Source organism: Balaenoptera physalus (genome assembly GCF_965194825.1).
Source record: "Balaenoptera physalus genome assembly, chromosome: 8".
Classification (NCBI taxonomy): Eukaryota; Metazoa; Chordata; class Mammalia; order Artiodactyla; family Balaenopteridae; genus Balaenoptera; species Balaenoptera physalus.
In genome coordinates this window covers 56,076,731-56,090,323 of record NC_138887.1, presented here as the reverse complement: position 1 = coordinate 56,090,323, position 13,593 = coordinate 56,076,731, and the positions used below count along the sequence as shown (strand labels likewise).

Sequence of the window (13,593 nt, the reverse complement as noted above, 5' to 3'; positions counted from 1 at the left end):
AGCTCCGCGGGATTGTCCGAAGTTCCCCGGATTTGCGCATTGCAGGGCTCTGCCCTAAGGAAAACACACAGAAGGCTTTCAGCACCCACCTTGGCTTTGGGGGATGGAGAGAAAGCAAACGATGTTAAGAATGCCTCCGCCCACCTTCCCAAAGAGGGAACAAGAGGTGGGGAGTGCGTGCATCTATAGAAAAAGTCTGATAGAGCCTCAGAATCCTTAGCTGCGCTGACAAGGTGTTTTTATGCCCGGGCGGGTCAGTAAAGACTGGAAAAGGTGACTGCTTTGTAAAATGCATACTATGGATCTTGAAGCACCCGTGTAACCTGGCCTCAGTCCTTCTTGGCAGTGGTCCCAGTGATCCTGTCTCCTCAGGGACCCAGAGGGAGACATGCCCATCTACATCCTTCCTATTGCCCACTGTGGACATTGAAGCAGCCTGTAACTCAGTTCCAGCCCCTCTCAGCTACTACATCTGGCAGTGTTTCCACATTTTGAGGTTTACACTTACCAACAGTCATTTGTGTTGTTCCCAACACTGTTTATGCCAGTTTTAGTCTTTATTATATCATTTAATTACCTATTATATAAATGGAAAATATGATTGCAAAAAGAAAGTATTTTATATGAAAACAAAGATGATTTGGGAAGATTTGATATAAATGCAATTCTAAAACTGCTATAGAATTATATATTCTTTGTTATAAAATCATATGTAAGAAAAATCATAAAAGATTTTTTAAACTATTATAGAAATCTAGAAGGATTTTATACTGATTGCTTCACAAGTATCTTTTGAATTTTTGTTCCACTTAAAAGAAACTAAAAATGGAAATCACAGATGGTTTATTATGGAATGTGATTTATACAAGCAAACTTTGTACAACCCCAGTCGATGATGCACATTCAAAGAAAGGACATGAGCTGGACCTATAAGAAAAAATTTGTCAATTCAATTATATTTATAGGTTTTAGGTTAAATGAAATATCCAAAGCTATATGTATCTTTTTTATGACACTTGTTTTACCTTTTAATTAATGTCTAACTATTACCTCTGGTAGACGAACTCCTGCTGTACATAAATTGGACTTCATTTCCTGATTATGTTCATTGAATCATTCAGTGGCCTCTCTTAAAAGACAAACACCACACCTTGGCTTCCAAGTCTTCAAGACATGGCAGCAGCCACTTCTGCTACTGCCTTTTTTGTCATTCATTCCCACCTTCTATCTTTATGTTCCAGGCACACTGACCTTATAGGTCTTTGAACACAACGGGCCTTTTCTCTCCTTGAGCTTTTCACATACAGTTATACCTGCATGGTATGCTCTTTCCATCTCATTGGTGTCCACCTGACTTACGTGTATTCCATAGATCCTCTCTTAAATGTATCTTCTTTATATAGGCCTTCCTTGACCATGAGACCTAAAGTTGTTGTCCCTTATTCTAGCTCATGGCAACTTTTGTTTTCTTTCACAGTATACATCATAATTTTCCAAAAAACTTGTATTTGTGCATTTGTTTTTCAATGCTTTTTGTACCATTAAACTCCAAGTTCTAATAATGAGGCGATCTCTTTTATTCACTTCTATAACTCCAGGGCCTGACCAAAAAAAAAGGTACTTAGTTTTTTTGTTTATTAAGCAAATGAATGAAGAATCAACAGTGAGGATAAAACTAATGGGCATGTATGAATTTGATGGTGATGCAATGGGTGAACAATTTTCTAACTGTGATTTTTGAGATTATCTATAGTTATTAAAGTGCAAAATCAGAATGAAAGGTAGAACGTAGCAGTTTTTCTTATTAATTTCTATAATCTATATTTCTAACATCCAGCTGTTAAGTCTCTCATGAGAATTTTCTCTCACCTCACAATAATATAAGTTTAGTGATTACATAGACTTTTTCTCTCTTGTTCACTGCCAACCCTCAAACGGTATCTGGCACATAGAAGGTAATAAATAAATGTGCTTTTATTTAAGGATCACCACTGTAGATGAATACCTATTCTCAGATTTAATTATGATTTCAGAATTATTTCCAATTGTTCTGGCTAAAAGTGAAAGGCATTACAAAAAGAAAGTAGCAGAAACTGGCTAGTTATTCACCAATTTCCCTTCTATTCTTGGGCAGACAGAATTCCTTTCCCAGCTTCCTTACAATTAAGTGCAGCTAATTGATTTGGATATGGCCAATGGGTTACAAGTTGAACATCTTACAGGCCTGGTCTATTAAAAAAAACAAAAGCAAAAAAACAAACAAAAAAACACAAACGCCAATACTTCACCCTCTTTTGTTGCCCAACTGTTGAATAGAGAGGGCTCTGTGTATCAAGAAGAGGGTGGAGCCACAAGATGGAAGGACCCTAGGTCAATGACTGACCAAATGGAGCAGAGCCTGTCCTCAAAAGTCAACCCCTGCTGTCCTAACAAGTGAGGGAAGAACTAATTTTTAGTTGTTGTCAGACCACTAATATTTTGAGGTTTGCCTCACAGGTTCTCTAAAAATTTGAAGGTTTCATGTACACTGTAAATCACTTACAGTCAGTATACAAAAGGCAATCTTTGAAATAATGAAAACAACACTGACAGTAGAGTCAAGTTTTGAGACCACCTTGTAGCTAGGAGGTAGGAGGGTTCCTAGAGATAATTTCAAGTACAAATTATGTGCCATCTTAAGCTTTCTCAAGCTGGTGATAGCAAAAAGTTGAAATGTCCCCCTTATTCTTTCAATGCTCCAGTTCCACTGTTTCTAATATATTCAGGAAGAGCTTGAGGTACACAATTCATTTCTTTTTGTTGTTTGCTGGATTCACCCATTGGGGCAGAGGAATATAAGTTGCTAAATAGAAGGTGGCCTGGCTGAGTGACAGCCAAAGCTTGAACTCTCTGTAAGGTCTACCAGTCTGATTGTGACCCTGAGTGTTGATCCTCTGCCTTGCTGGGACAGAGGCAAATATTTCAGGGAATGATGCTCTCCCTCTCTTCACACCTCTCCTTCCCATGTCAAACTCAGTGAAAGAGGCTCCAAGTTAAATGGAACAGGACCCTTCTAAAGAAATGCAATCAAAATCTACCTTGTTTAGTTCTGTTCCACCTTAAAATCATAAATGAATGCTATTACATGTTCTTGAATTAGGTCCTAAACCTTGCATTTCAAATTTAGTACTTCAATATATCTAGCAATTGCCTATCTAATGTAGAGTTCTAACAAAATTTTCTCCCCCTAGGAAGGTAGTTTTTGAACACTTATCAACTAAGCACCATTATTTCTCCAATGAGATTTTGGGCCACATTTATACTGAGTTTCGATATGTGTCTCTCTACTTCTCCACTGAGTTCTTCCTCTATTCATTCATTGCACTATTTTATCATAATTATCCAATTCATCTGTAACATGTCTTATTTGGTAAAACAGTTCTCCATTTCTTTTTATTAAAATTGACTGAGCTACTTTGTTATATATATTTTGGAAAAAGTTTTTCAAATTTGTCATAAAATCCAACTCTAATTTTGATTACTTACAGGTTAAAGGTATACATTAATTTGCATATTACAAATTATTAAGCTATCCCATCTAAGAATAGAAAATGTCTCTATTTATTCTGATCTTTTATGTCTTTGTAGAGAGTTTTAATGTTTCCGTTTTTAGGTCTTGTATATTCTTTATTAATTTCTGGATAGTTCTAATTTTTTGGTTGCTGTTTTTGTAAATGTATAGATTATTGCTTATATAATGGAATAATATTGAATAAGTTGATTTTATATTTAGTAACTTTGCTACACTTCCTTATTTAGCCCTAATATATTTTCAGTTGGGATATTATGTTTTGTCTTTATGGGGGGATTTTTGGTCTTTTTTCACTCTATATTATTTATTTACAATTCTCTTTACAATATTTTTGTAAAATCAATTTTGCAGTAGATTCGATTAATTACTTTCAATAATCCAGTTTTTGGTTTCACTAACATACTCAATTTTTTTTGCTCTTGTTATTCTTTGCTGTATGTCCTGTCTTATTTCTATTACAGTTTTCCTTTTCTTCATGTGTTAGCTATTTCCCCTTTTCCAACATCTTGAGTTTTGTAATTAATATTGGTTTGTTGATATCAGGTTTCTCAACCTCAGCCCTATTGACATTTTGAGCTATGTAATTCTTCCTTGTGTGTTTGGGGGGCTATTCTATGAACTGGGAGTGTTTATCAGCATCCCTGTCCTCTACCCATTAGCTTTCGGTAGGAATCCTCTCTTAGCCATGGCTATCAAATGTGTGTCCAAACATTGCCAAATGTCTCCTGTGATGGAAAGGAAATAACTTCTGTTGAGGACCACTGAAAATTGATCAAAGGCATATAACAAACTGAGAACTATTTATTCAAGAAAAACTACTGAACCTAAGAGAAGAACACTGGCAATCTGTGATGTTTCAACCTTGAGCTGCTACCTTACCCTCCACCTCCATCAGTACTATAGATCTACCAGGGTGGGGAAAGTTATGAAAGCAAGCAACTTTACCATCGGGGGAGCTAACATGACTTGGAGTGGAAGCTGGAAAAACTCCATGACCCAGAGTTATCCAAAATAATAGTAATCTCAGTGGCAAAGGTAGCAGCTTGCCTCAGTTTGCGAAAATGATTAAGGCAAGCAACTAACCAGCCAACTAGCCAGATATTCAAGGAGATCTTGAGAATGAGACAGCCATAATGGGCCTTGATAAGTTGTCACATATTCCTGGCTGTCTGAAAGGCTATATGCATGTGCAAGGTCGCACATATGTTCAGGAAAGTCCAAAGAGGGCCATAGTTATTTATACATCTTTGGCTGAGTGAGAGGCCTTCTACATGAGCAGAAGAGACAAAAAGGCCAGCAGATATTAAAAGCTGAATCAGATTAATAATTGCCTGCAGTTTGTATGTGTTCCCCAATGAACATACAGATTCAATGGCAAAGGGATGAACTGTCTCAAGGTGTTTAAGCACAAACTTTGGTCAATCATGCTGACACAGGAATGATACCTAGAAGCCAGGATTAATAGAAAAGTAAGAAGAAAAAACAAAAACAAAAATACTGAGGCATCAGTATATCCATACACTACAGGGGAGAAAGGCTCCATATAATTAGTGGAGGGAAATCCCTAAACAAACACAAGAACAACCATAACCCCTATGGGAGAATGCAAATCCACAGTTGTTACAATATATTATATAAAATCTCGTTTCCAACAAAAAATTAGCAAACATGCAGAGGAATGGGAAAGTGTTTCACATACTTTGGAAAAAGCAAACAGTGTCTCTGATGGACTCTAGATGTTGGACTTAGCAGACAAAGACTTCAAAACAGCTATTATAAATTGATCAAAAAAACTAATGTAAACTATGCTTAAATAATAAAGGAACGTATAAGAACAATGACTATTCACATAGAAAATATCAATTAAAGACCTAGAAATATAAAAAAGAACCAAATAGAAATTCTTGAGTCAAAAAGTACAGTAACCAAAATAAAAAATTAACTATAGGGACTCAAGACAGTGGCATTATTCATAATATCCAAAGACCAGAAGCAATCTAAATGTACATCAACCTGTGAAGAGATAAACAATATATGATATATCCACACAACGGGATACTTACTACTCAGCAATAAAAGGAATACAGTATTCATGTAGTTCATATAAGTGAACTTCAAAACATGTGAAGTGAAAGAAGCTAGATGCAAAAGACGATATATTGTATTATTTCTTTTATATGAACTATCCATAAAAGGCAAATCTTAGAGGTAGAAAGATTAGAGCTTTGCTTGGAACTGGGGGAAGGACCCAGAATTGACTAGAAGTGGGCATGAGGGTTCTTGTCTTGGTGATGAAAACGCTCTAATATGGGATAGATTTATTAAATCATTAAAAGGTTTACTTAAAATGAGTGAATTAGGTTGTGTGTAAGTTATTTGCCAATAAAGCTGTTAAAATATTGTTATTCATATCAAATATAAATAGAATTTTAATGGATCAAATGCATTACATTTTTCTTGCAAATAATAATAATCATTATCATAGTATTAGTAAAGATTGTATATTTAGCCTTCATTATGCATCATTATTTGAGGCTCTTTAAATGTATAATCATACTATTTACAACTATGAGAGAGAAAATAATAACTACCATGATACAGGTAAATGAATGCACACTAAGAAGAAAAAAATTGCTAAAGGTAGCTTGACTCCTAAGTTCATGGACTCAACCAATGCTTTTTATAGTTTGCTAGTTGTGTCTGTGTGTGTATGTGTGCACATGCACATGCATAAGAGAGAAATGAGATGTGATGTAAGATTAATATTGGGCAAATATGTTCAATGGAATGTAATGCTGTAGATAATATATTTTAAGACTTCATAATTACTGGGTAATATATATAAATACAAGTAAAATTACTGTTAAAATTATTAATTTCTTAGGGATTGAAATTTCAATAACTCTTTAAATTGCCAAATGATATTTTAATTTCGGTCTCAAATTTTTCAAGAAAGTGAAAAATTAACCTTTTGACTTATTAACCACTTGAGAATACTAGCAGCATTTTTCTTAGACTTTACACTAAACCATAAATTTTAAAATAATATCTGTAAATAAAAACCTAATAGGTTATGATATTATAATGTAGATTTCAAAATAAGAAAAAATTTGATGCATTGTTTTCACATTTTTAGTAATGTGAAACTGTAGCTTATACTCTAAAACTTATAAACTAACTACCTTATAAACCATTCTAAGCTTCATTTTATTAACACAAATGGTCAAGCCAATTACATAAAATATAGTTTCTTTCCTTTATTTAACACATGAAAAATTCATCACTGATTCTCTGACTTTAAATAAATTCATAAGCTTTACTATTACCCATTAGAAGAGGTGTTTTGCTGACACAAAGATAAAATAAATTATTTATAATCAGTAAATCTTCATAGTATAAGAGTTTACATCAGTGATTTTCCAGAACTGGTAAAAAAAGAATGGTTAGTGGAAAATCTTACCACGCCAATGGAAAAGTAATTATTGATGATACTGTAAGGCACTGGGTCTCCCTTCTCATCTTTGTCATTAGGTATGACTTCAAACTTCCACCTGTCCAACATGATTTCTGTGCTGTTTTCAATGTCTTTTAAGATTTTCATCAGATTCTCACCTTCATAACCTAATGAAAAAAAAATTATCATGAGAAAAAAATAACCAAATAACAAAAGCTATAATTATACATGTTTAAGCGTGTGAATATGTGTGTATCATTCTAAAGCTAAATAATGCATTTTAAAGCAAATTCTAATACAGGTTGAAGAATTAACTATAATCTTATTATACTCATACCAATATTTTATCTTTAGCTTTAATTTGTAACTCATATTTCGCTCCTGTGGGACAAATTCTCAGTAGAGCCAACTGCCAAATGAACATCTCCAAAGCATACCCCTCACAAAACTTTTTATCAATGTATTTATTCAAAGTGGAATTAATGATGTGCTTTGGTATCATCCTCCTGTGAACTCTCCCTCCGAAAGACAGTTGACTTTCCCCTCCACCCAGTTGCTATAGTTAAAAGCCTGGATGCCACGTTAGACTTGTCCCTTGTTTCTACTCCCTCTGCAGGCTTTATATTTGATAACACTTTTTTCCAGAAGCCACCCTCCCAAAATAATGGATTCTGTACAGTACCACAGCACACAGTTCTCAAAACTAGCCCTACCACAGAGCTAGCATGGTGCACTATAGTTATTTTCATTTTTCTCCCCACAAGTTCCTTTTACCAGGTGTGCCCTACAGTGAATGTCCAACAAATCCATTTTTAAATAAATCTACTATAGATAGTCACCATGGCCAGAAAAGAAACTTGTTGCTTAATATTATACTTTCTCTTAAATGTACCTTTAGTATCTAACATTATAGTTAATTAGGGCTGTAGCCTAATCCTGGCTGTGTTATTTACTTCAGTGTCTGCTTTTAACATTCTAAACAGTTTCTTCCTCTGTAAAAACTTAGGTTTGGTGTGAGAATTAAGTGAGAAAAAAAATGAGAAAATGCATAAAAGGTCTTAGTATATAAGGCAAAAGAATAGAAAGTTTTCAACAATATAATAATACTGACGATGACATTAGAATTTGAAATGTTATACTAAGTTAAATAATCTTTCTAACTCTATACACATTCTTACAATGATATTTTGAGTAGCAACAATATTTTCATAGATTTTTTTCTGTGTCCAACTTCATTCTATATTTTAATAATTTATTTGTTGAACAAGAAAATGCCAGAGGCTATGAGTCCTCGTTAGATGTGTTAGCGCACATAACTCTGGAAAAACTGATTGCATTAAAAGAAAAGGGAATAGGCACTGTAGTATGCCAACATTAAATTACATTTATGGTGTATTTGTTGAATTAACTATTAGAGGGGCAAAGCAGCCAGAAACCAGGAATACGTATCTTGGAGCCTACCATCTCTTCTTACCTTACACAGGTCTAAAAACTAATTATACACCATTCAATACACAGAGCAAAGAGTACAACAAACAATGATTACACAGATATAAACATTAAAAGTATTAAAAATCATTTCAGTAAATGTCATACCATATTTTATAGCATAATTCAAAAATTATGAACTTACATAATATACATATAATTGTACTCAGTGATAAAACACTGAATTGTTTAAACTACAAGACTATAGTAATTAAGCGTACTTATTTTTCAGGTGTTTCTTAATAGTTCCACCCTCATTCCCAATGTTTATTTTCTTTTTAATTTTTAATTTCTTTTAACGCCCCCAAATAAATTATATATATATATATGTTTCCCTATTGCATTGAATTAAAAACAGTTAAATATATTCACCTATTCTCCAAATTCTACTCTTGTTTGAAAATAAGTATGATGGTTTTAGATATAAATGAATTTATATACATTAAACTAATATTGTATAATATAGTATGAAAATATAGTATATTTAATATATAGTATTATATACAAACCCACTCAGCAGAAATATGAGTAAATGATAATGCTCTAAAACAAACATTGAGCTTGTCCTCAGCTACATCTCAGGTTAACAGAAGCACTGTTCAGCATAACACTGGAAAAATGTAGGAATGGCAACCGACCAGGAGACAACATAATAGAATTGAATTTAATGAAAGAATTAATACAGCTAGATTAAGTAGGGTCAATTAACTTAAATTCTTTAGTACTGGATAGGTTCTCAAAGTTTTTAATGGCTAAGTATGAAAAAGGCTGGTATCAATCAGTCTTCTAGCCAAGTAAAAATGGAAAGAGAGAGGCAATAAATCTATTTGGAGAATCATATCTGCAGTTCAGTGCTAATTCGCAAAGGTGAAGAATTCCAAATTGTAGTTCCCCATTTAACAAATATCTATGCCCTACTTGTTTAGATTTATCTGTGCTCAAGCTTGTTTAATAATGATCCATAACTATAAATAGGATTCCTGAACTCAATAAGATTATATTTTTTAAAAAAAGATAAATTAAACTTATTAAATATGCAAACAAAGCTTGTTCCAGAAAAGAATGATGCTATTTTGCTTCCATTATTTTGATTTAAAGCCTATAATCACTCTAGGCTAAGAAACCAAATGAAAACATAATTAGTATTTATCTTCGCTTTAATGATATGATGTTATCATAATGACTGATTCTATCTAAAATGTCATAGAAATTTTTACAAATTTAAAATCACATAAAGAAAAGCAACAACATATATTTGTAAGAGTGTGCTCCATGTGAAATTCTGCCTCCTACCCCCTTACTCTTCACAAAACAACATTTTTCTTGCAATAAACTTCAGAATTTTGTTTGAGAGATTAATCATTGCCAGAAAAATTGCAAAGAGAATGTAAATTAAGTATTTTTTTCAAATGCCCTACAACATCTTATATTTGTACAGTGTTATGTTTTCCAAAATATGTAAATATACTCATAAAAATTAAGCTTCCAGTCAATAGATTCCAGTGATATTATGTGAACAAAATGATTATTGGTTGAATAAAGTAATTTCTTTCCCAAATGTTAAGCATAATGATAATTACTATAATTACAGGAAGGACTCAGCCCAGACACTGGGGAAACAACTTGATAGTTGGCTGTAAGAACCTCCAAGGCAGATACCATTATTTTCTTCAAGTTCTGATGAGGAGTCTGAAGCACACAGTTGTTAAGCAACTTGCTCAAAGTTAGACACCTGACAAGAAATAATCCCACCCCAGAGCATGTTTCTTTATTAGTAAACTCTAGCAGATCGTACCTCCATTTTCCTAATTGCTCACCTTGGGCATCTTGCAGTCCCCCTTGATACCTCACTTTCCCCAAAGTCCCTACCCAATCCATTGGCAAGTTGTATCAGTCTATCCCTGAAAATGTCAGTCTGTGCACTTGTCTCATTTGTACTACCACCGCCCTAGCCCAGCCCATTTATCCTCTAAATACAATGGTAATCCAAATCCTCTTTTCAAAAACTATGCTTCCCCACATTGCCACATTTTCTTAACAGTCTTTTATGCCCCCAAATTAACCTATTTTGAAAACACAAATGTCACTGTGCCACTCTGCTTCTGAAACTCTTCCAAAGTTTCACTGTGTGCTTCAAAGTCAATCACATAAAATTTTTACCATGACCATTAAGACCTGCATAATCTGGCTCCTGATTATCTCTCCAATGTCATCCTATTCACCTCCCTGAGGCCATACCTACCCACTGCCCCATGACCTCTTAGAGTTACATCAGCCTTCCTTCAGTCCTTTCAGTACAAAGAGCTCGCTCTTTCTTCCTCATATTTTAAATCCAGCTTAAATGTTACTTCCTCAGAGAGGTCTTCTTGACCATATAGCTGAATAGTTCCCCTCGGTTATTCTCTGAAAATACACTCTGATTCTTTCATATCCTTGACCTTATTTTGTAATTATATATTTCATTATTCAGTGATTTATTGTCTGTGTACTCAATGAAAATGTAACCTCCAAAAGGGTAAGAACCCTGTATTTATTTTCTCATTTAATATCCACCACCTAGAACAGTGCCAGCACATGCTAGACATGCACAAAGAGTTCATCATCAATATACACTTTGACATATACTATAATCCATGTGTCTTTGGCCACTGATAAGAATATCTTTAAAACTGTTTATAAGGAAATAATTAGAGGATGCCCTGAATGGAACTTCTATATCAATTTTGAGATTTAAGTCACTTGCCAGCTTGAAACCAAAATAAAATTATGAATTTTCAAATATCAAAAATATTTCCAGAGGAATATGTAAGAAGCCGCATGCATGATTCTCTTCCTTTTAATCAATACACATATATTAACATTGGCAAATATGAGCATCTCGTAAGCAATGGTTCATTCTATCTATCTATCTATCTATCTATATCTATCCTTAGATTCTATACAATTTAACTCAGTATTTTATAATATTCGTCTACTAAGTTATATCTTTAATGAAAGTTACAAATATATCATATACCATGTTTTTAACTTGGTTTCAAATTCTGTCAAACACACAAATACATGTATATACATCTTAGAGTTCACAAGTTGCCCAGGTATTCATGGAACAATTCTTCTCAAATTTTGTTGTAAATCAAGTTACTTAGGGAGTTTGTTTAAAAAAAAAAAATCAACTGCCCGGGCCCCATCTCTAGAGATTTCCATTTAGCATATTTGAAGTAAGGTCAGTCCACTATATTTTTAACAAGCTCCCCAAGGGCTTCTGATTTACACTGTCTTAGTAGACACTTTTCAAACTTCTCTGAGTTTAGATGCTAAAAATATTTAGGATTAGGTTCTTGTTTCTTTAGCAAAATATGGTTTTCTTTTCTTTGATATCTTCAGGTAAGTTTAGCCTGTTAATGACACTTCAAATTATTTTAAGATCTCATCTTGAAATATTCTCCCCTTACTCACCTGTTCCATCTACACTATTCCATTTTCAGTTCCTTCAGTATGTCAAATGCCTTTGTATCTCTGGGCCTTTGGACTTGATGTTCCCTCTGACTATAACATCCACCCCCAGTTCTATATGGCTCTGTCATTATCCACCTATTAGGATTCTTCTTATGTCACCTCGTCAATTCCTAGGTGAGGTCGTTCATTATGTTGATTATCATCTTACTTGTCAGTAGGAAGTCTCACAATTTACACATGACTTCATGTTCCACTAGAATTTAAGGCCCCTTTGAAAGCAGATATTGTTTTCTTTCTATTCTTAACCCTGTACCCCAAGTGCAGAACAGACCACCTGGTGCAGAGTGGGTCTCAGAAAATGTGTTACCTCTTGTACTTATTCCTGGACAAGTCATTTGTTAGCCTTTCAATTTTTTTCCTTTGTTTGTGATTTTCTCACACACTCAGAGATTACAAATCTGAACATTATTTTAGAGTTAACCCATGCTTATCTCATTTCTTAAATTGGAAACCCCAAAACCAAAGAGGGTTGGAAGCTTGCCTGCCCCATCAAGTATATAATTAGCACTCAGTCTAACTCTTGGTCCACTATTTGTTTCTCTACCCTAGACTATTGTTCAAAATTATACTACATATTTGACAGCAATTACGTTTGCTGAAATCACATGGCAGCTGTCATGCAGTGAAGAAATGCTGGATTTCGTTTTTTGGGAAAGGGTGCTCTGTACTATATCTCTGTTTTTTAAGATTTTTTTTGTTGTTTTAGCTATTTTACCTCCTCCCCATCGCAGGCATCTTGCTAGATCATTGCCGGTCCCGAGAGGCAGAATAGCCACTGGAGGATGCTTGACTACATTTGCCTTTTCTGTAGAATTGAAAAATTGAAATAAAATAAATTTTTGATCACAGACAGAACAACAATGAAAAAAACACAGCTTGGCATGGAAGGCATTCCACCAGGTACTTATAAACATAAAACGTTCTATTTTATAGTTATATACAATTATAAATTGATTAATTTGTATGTATTTCTAGCAATTTATAAAACAAATAAATACCAAAATTCACAGTGACAGGAATTTTCAAGACTTATGCATGAGGAAAGCCTTTTAAATATGTTAATTCAGTTAAAAATTGTAGCAAGTCTGAATTAACTCCTTTGAAATTCTCAAGGATGCAGTTATATGCAACACAGGAATATTCATACAAGGACATAAGCAGAGTGGAGAAGTAGCTTCCTTTAAAAAGTCCCTTGCAACATCAACTCGAGGTACACTTTAAGGAATAAAATATTTTGAAAATAGTGGAATTCTAAAAGTTACTAAAACGCTAACAATGGTTGTGCTGTTCTGTGTCAGAGTCAACGACGTAAAAGGTTACCAGGTTTTGTTTGAGGTTCAACATTATACAACATAGTGCATGGGTCCAGTAAAGATATTTGCCACTGAAATTCCACATGCTTTTGTTTGAATCACTGAGCAAATCTCACAAACATATATTACTTTTCTTTATTTTTCTCCCTTCTCAGCCCTTCAAAGTAAGCATATGTGGGTGTGTAGGAATGGGGAGGGAATAGATTATGTAGGGATGTGCCACAGTGTACTAACCAAGGCTTAGATTTTGA

The 13,593-nt window shown here is 34.0% G+C and overlaps 1 protein-coding gene across 1 annotated transcript in view; it reads right to left on the bottom strand.

Annotated features, from left to right (window-relative positions):
• The window catches only part of DGKB (diacylglycerol kinase beta), a 925,979-nt gene that overhangs the window by 394,442 nt on the left and 517,944 nt on the right, over nucleotides 1-13,593 (bottom strand). Inside the window, exons 21-22 of the mRNA XM_082472689.1 lie at nucleotides 12,745-12,834; nucleotides 7,032-7,192 (exon numbers count right to left, since the gene is read on the bottom strand). Coding sequence (XP_082328815.1) covers nucleotides 7,032-7,192; nucleotides 12,745-12,834 — 251 coding nt within the window. The remainder of the gene's footprint in view (nucleotides 1-7,031; nucleotides 7,193-12,744; nucleotides 12,835-13,593) is intronic.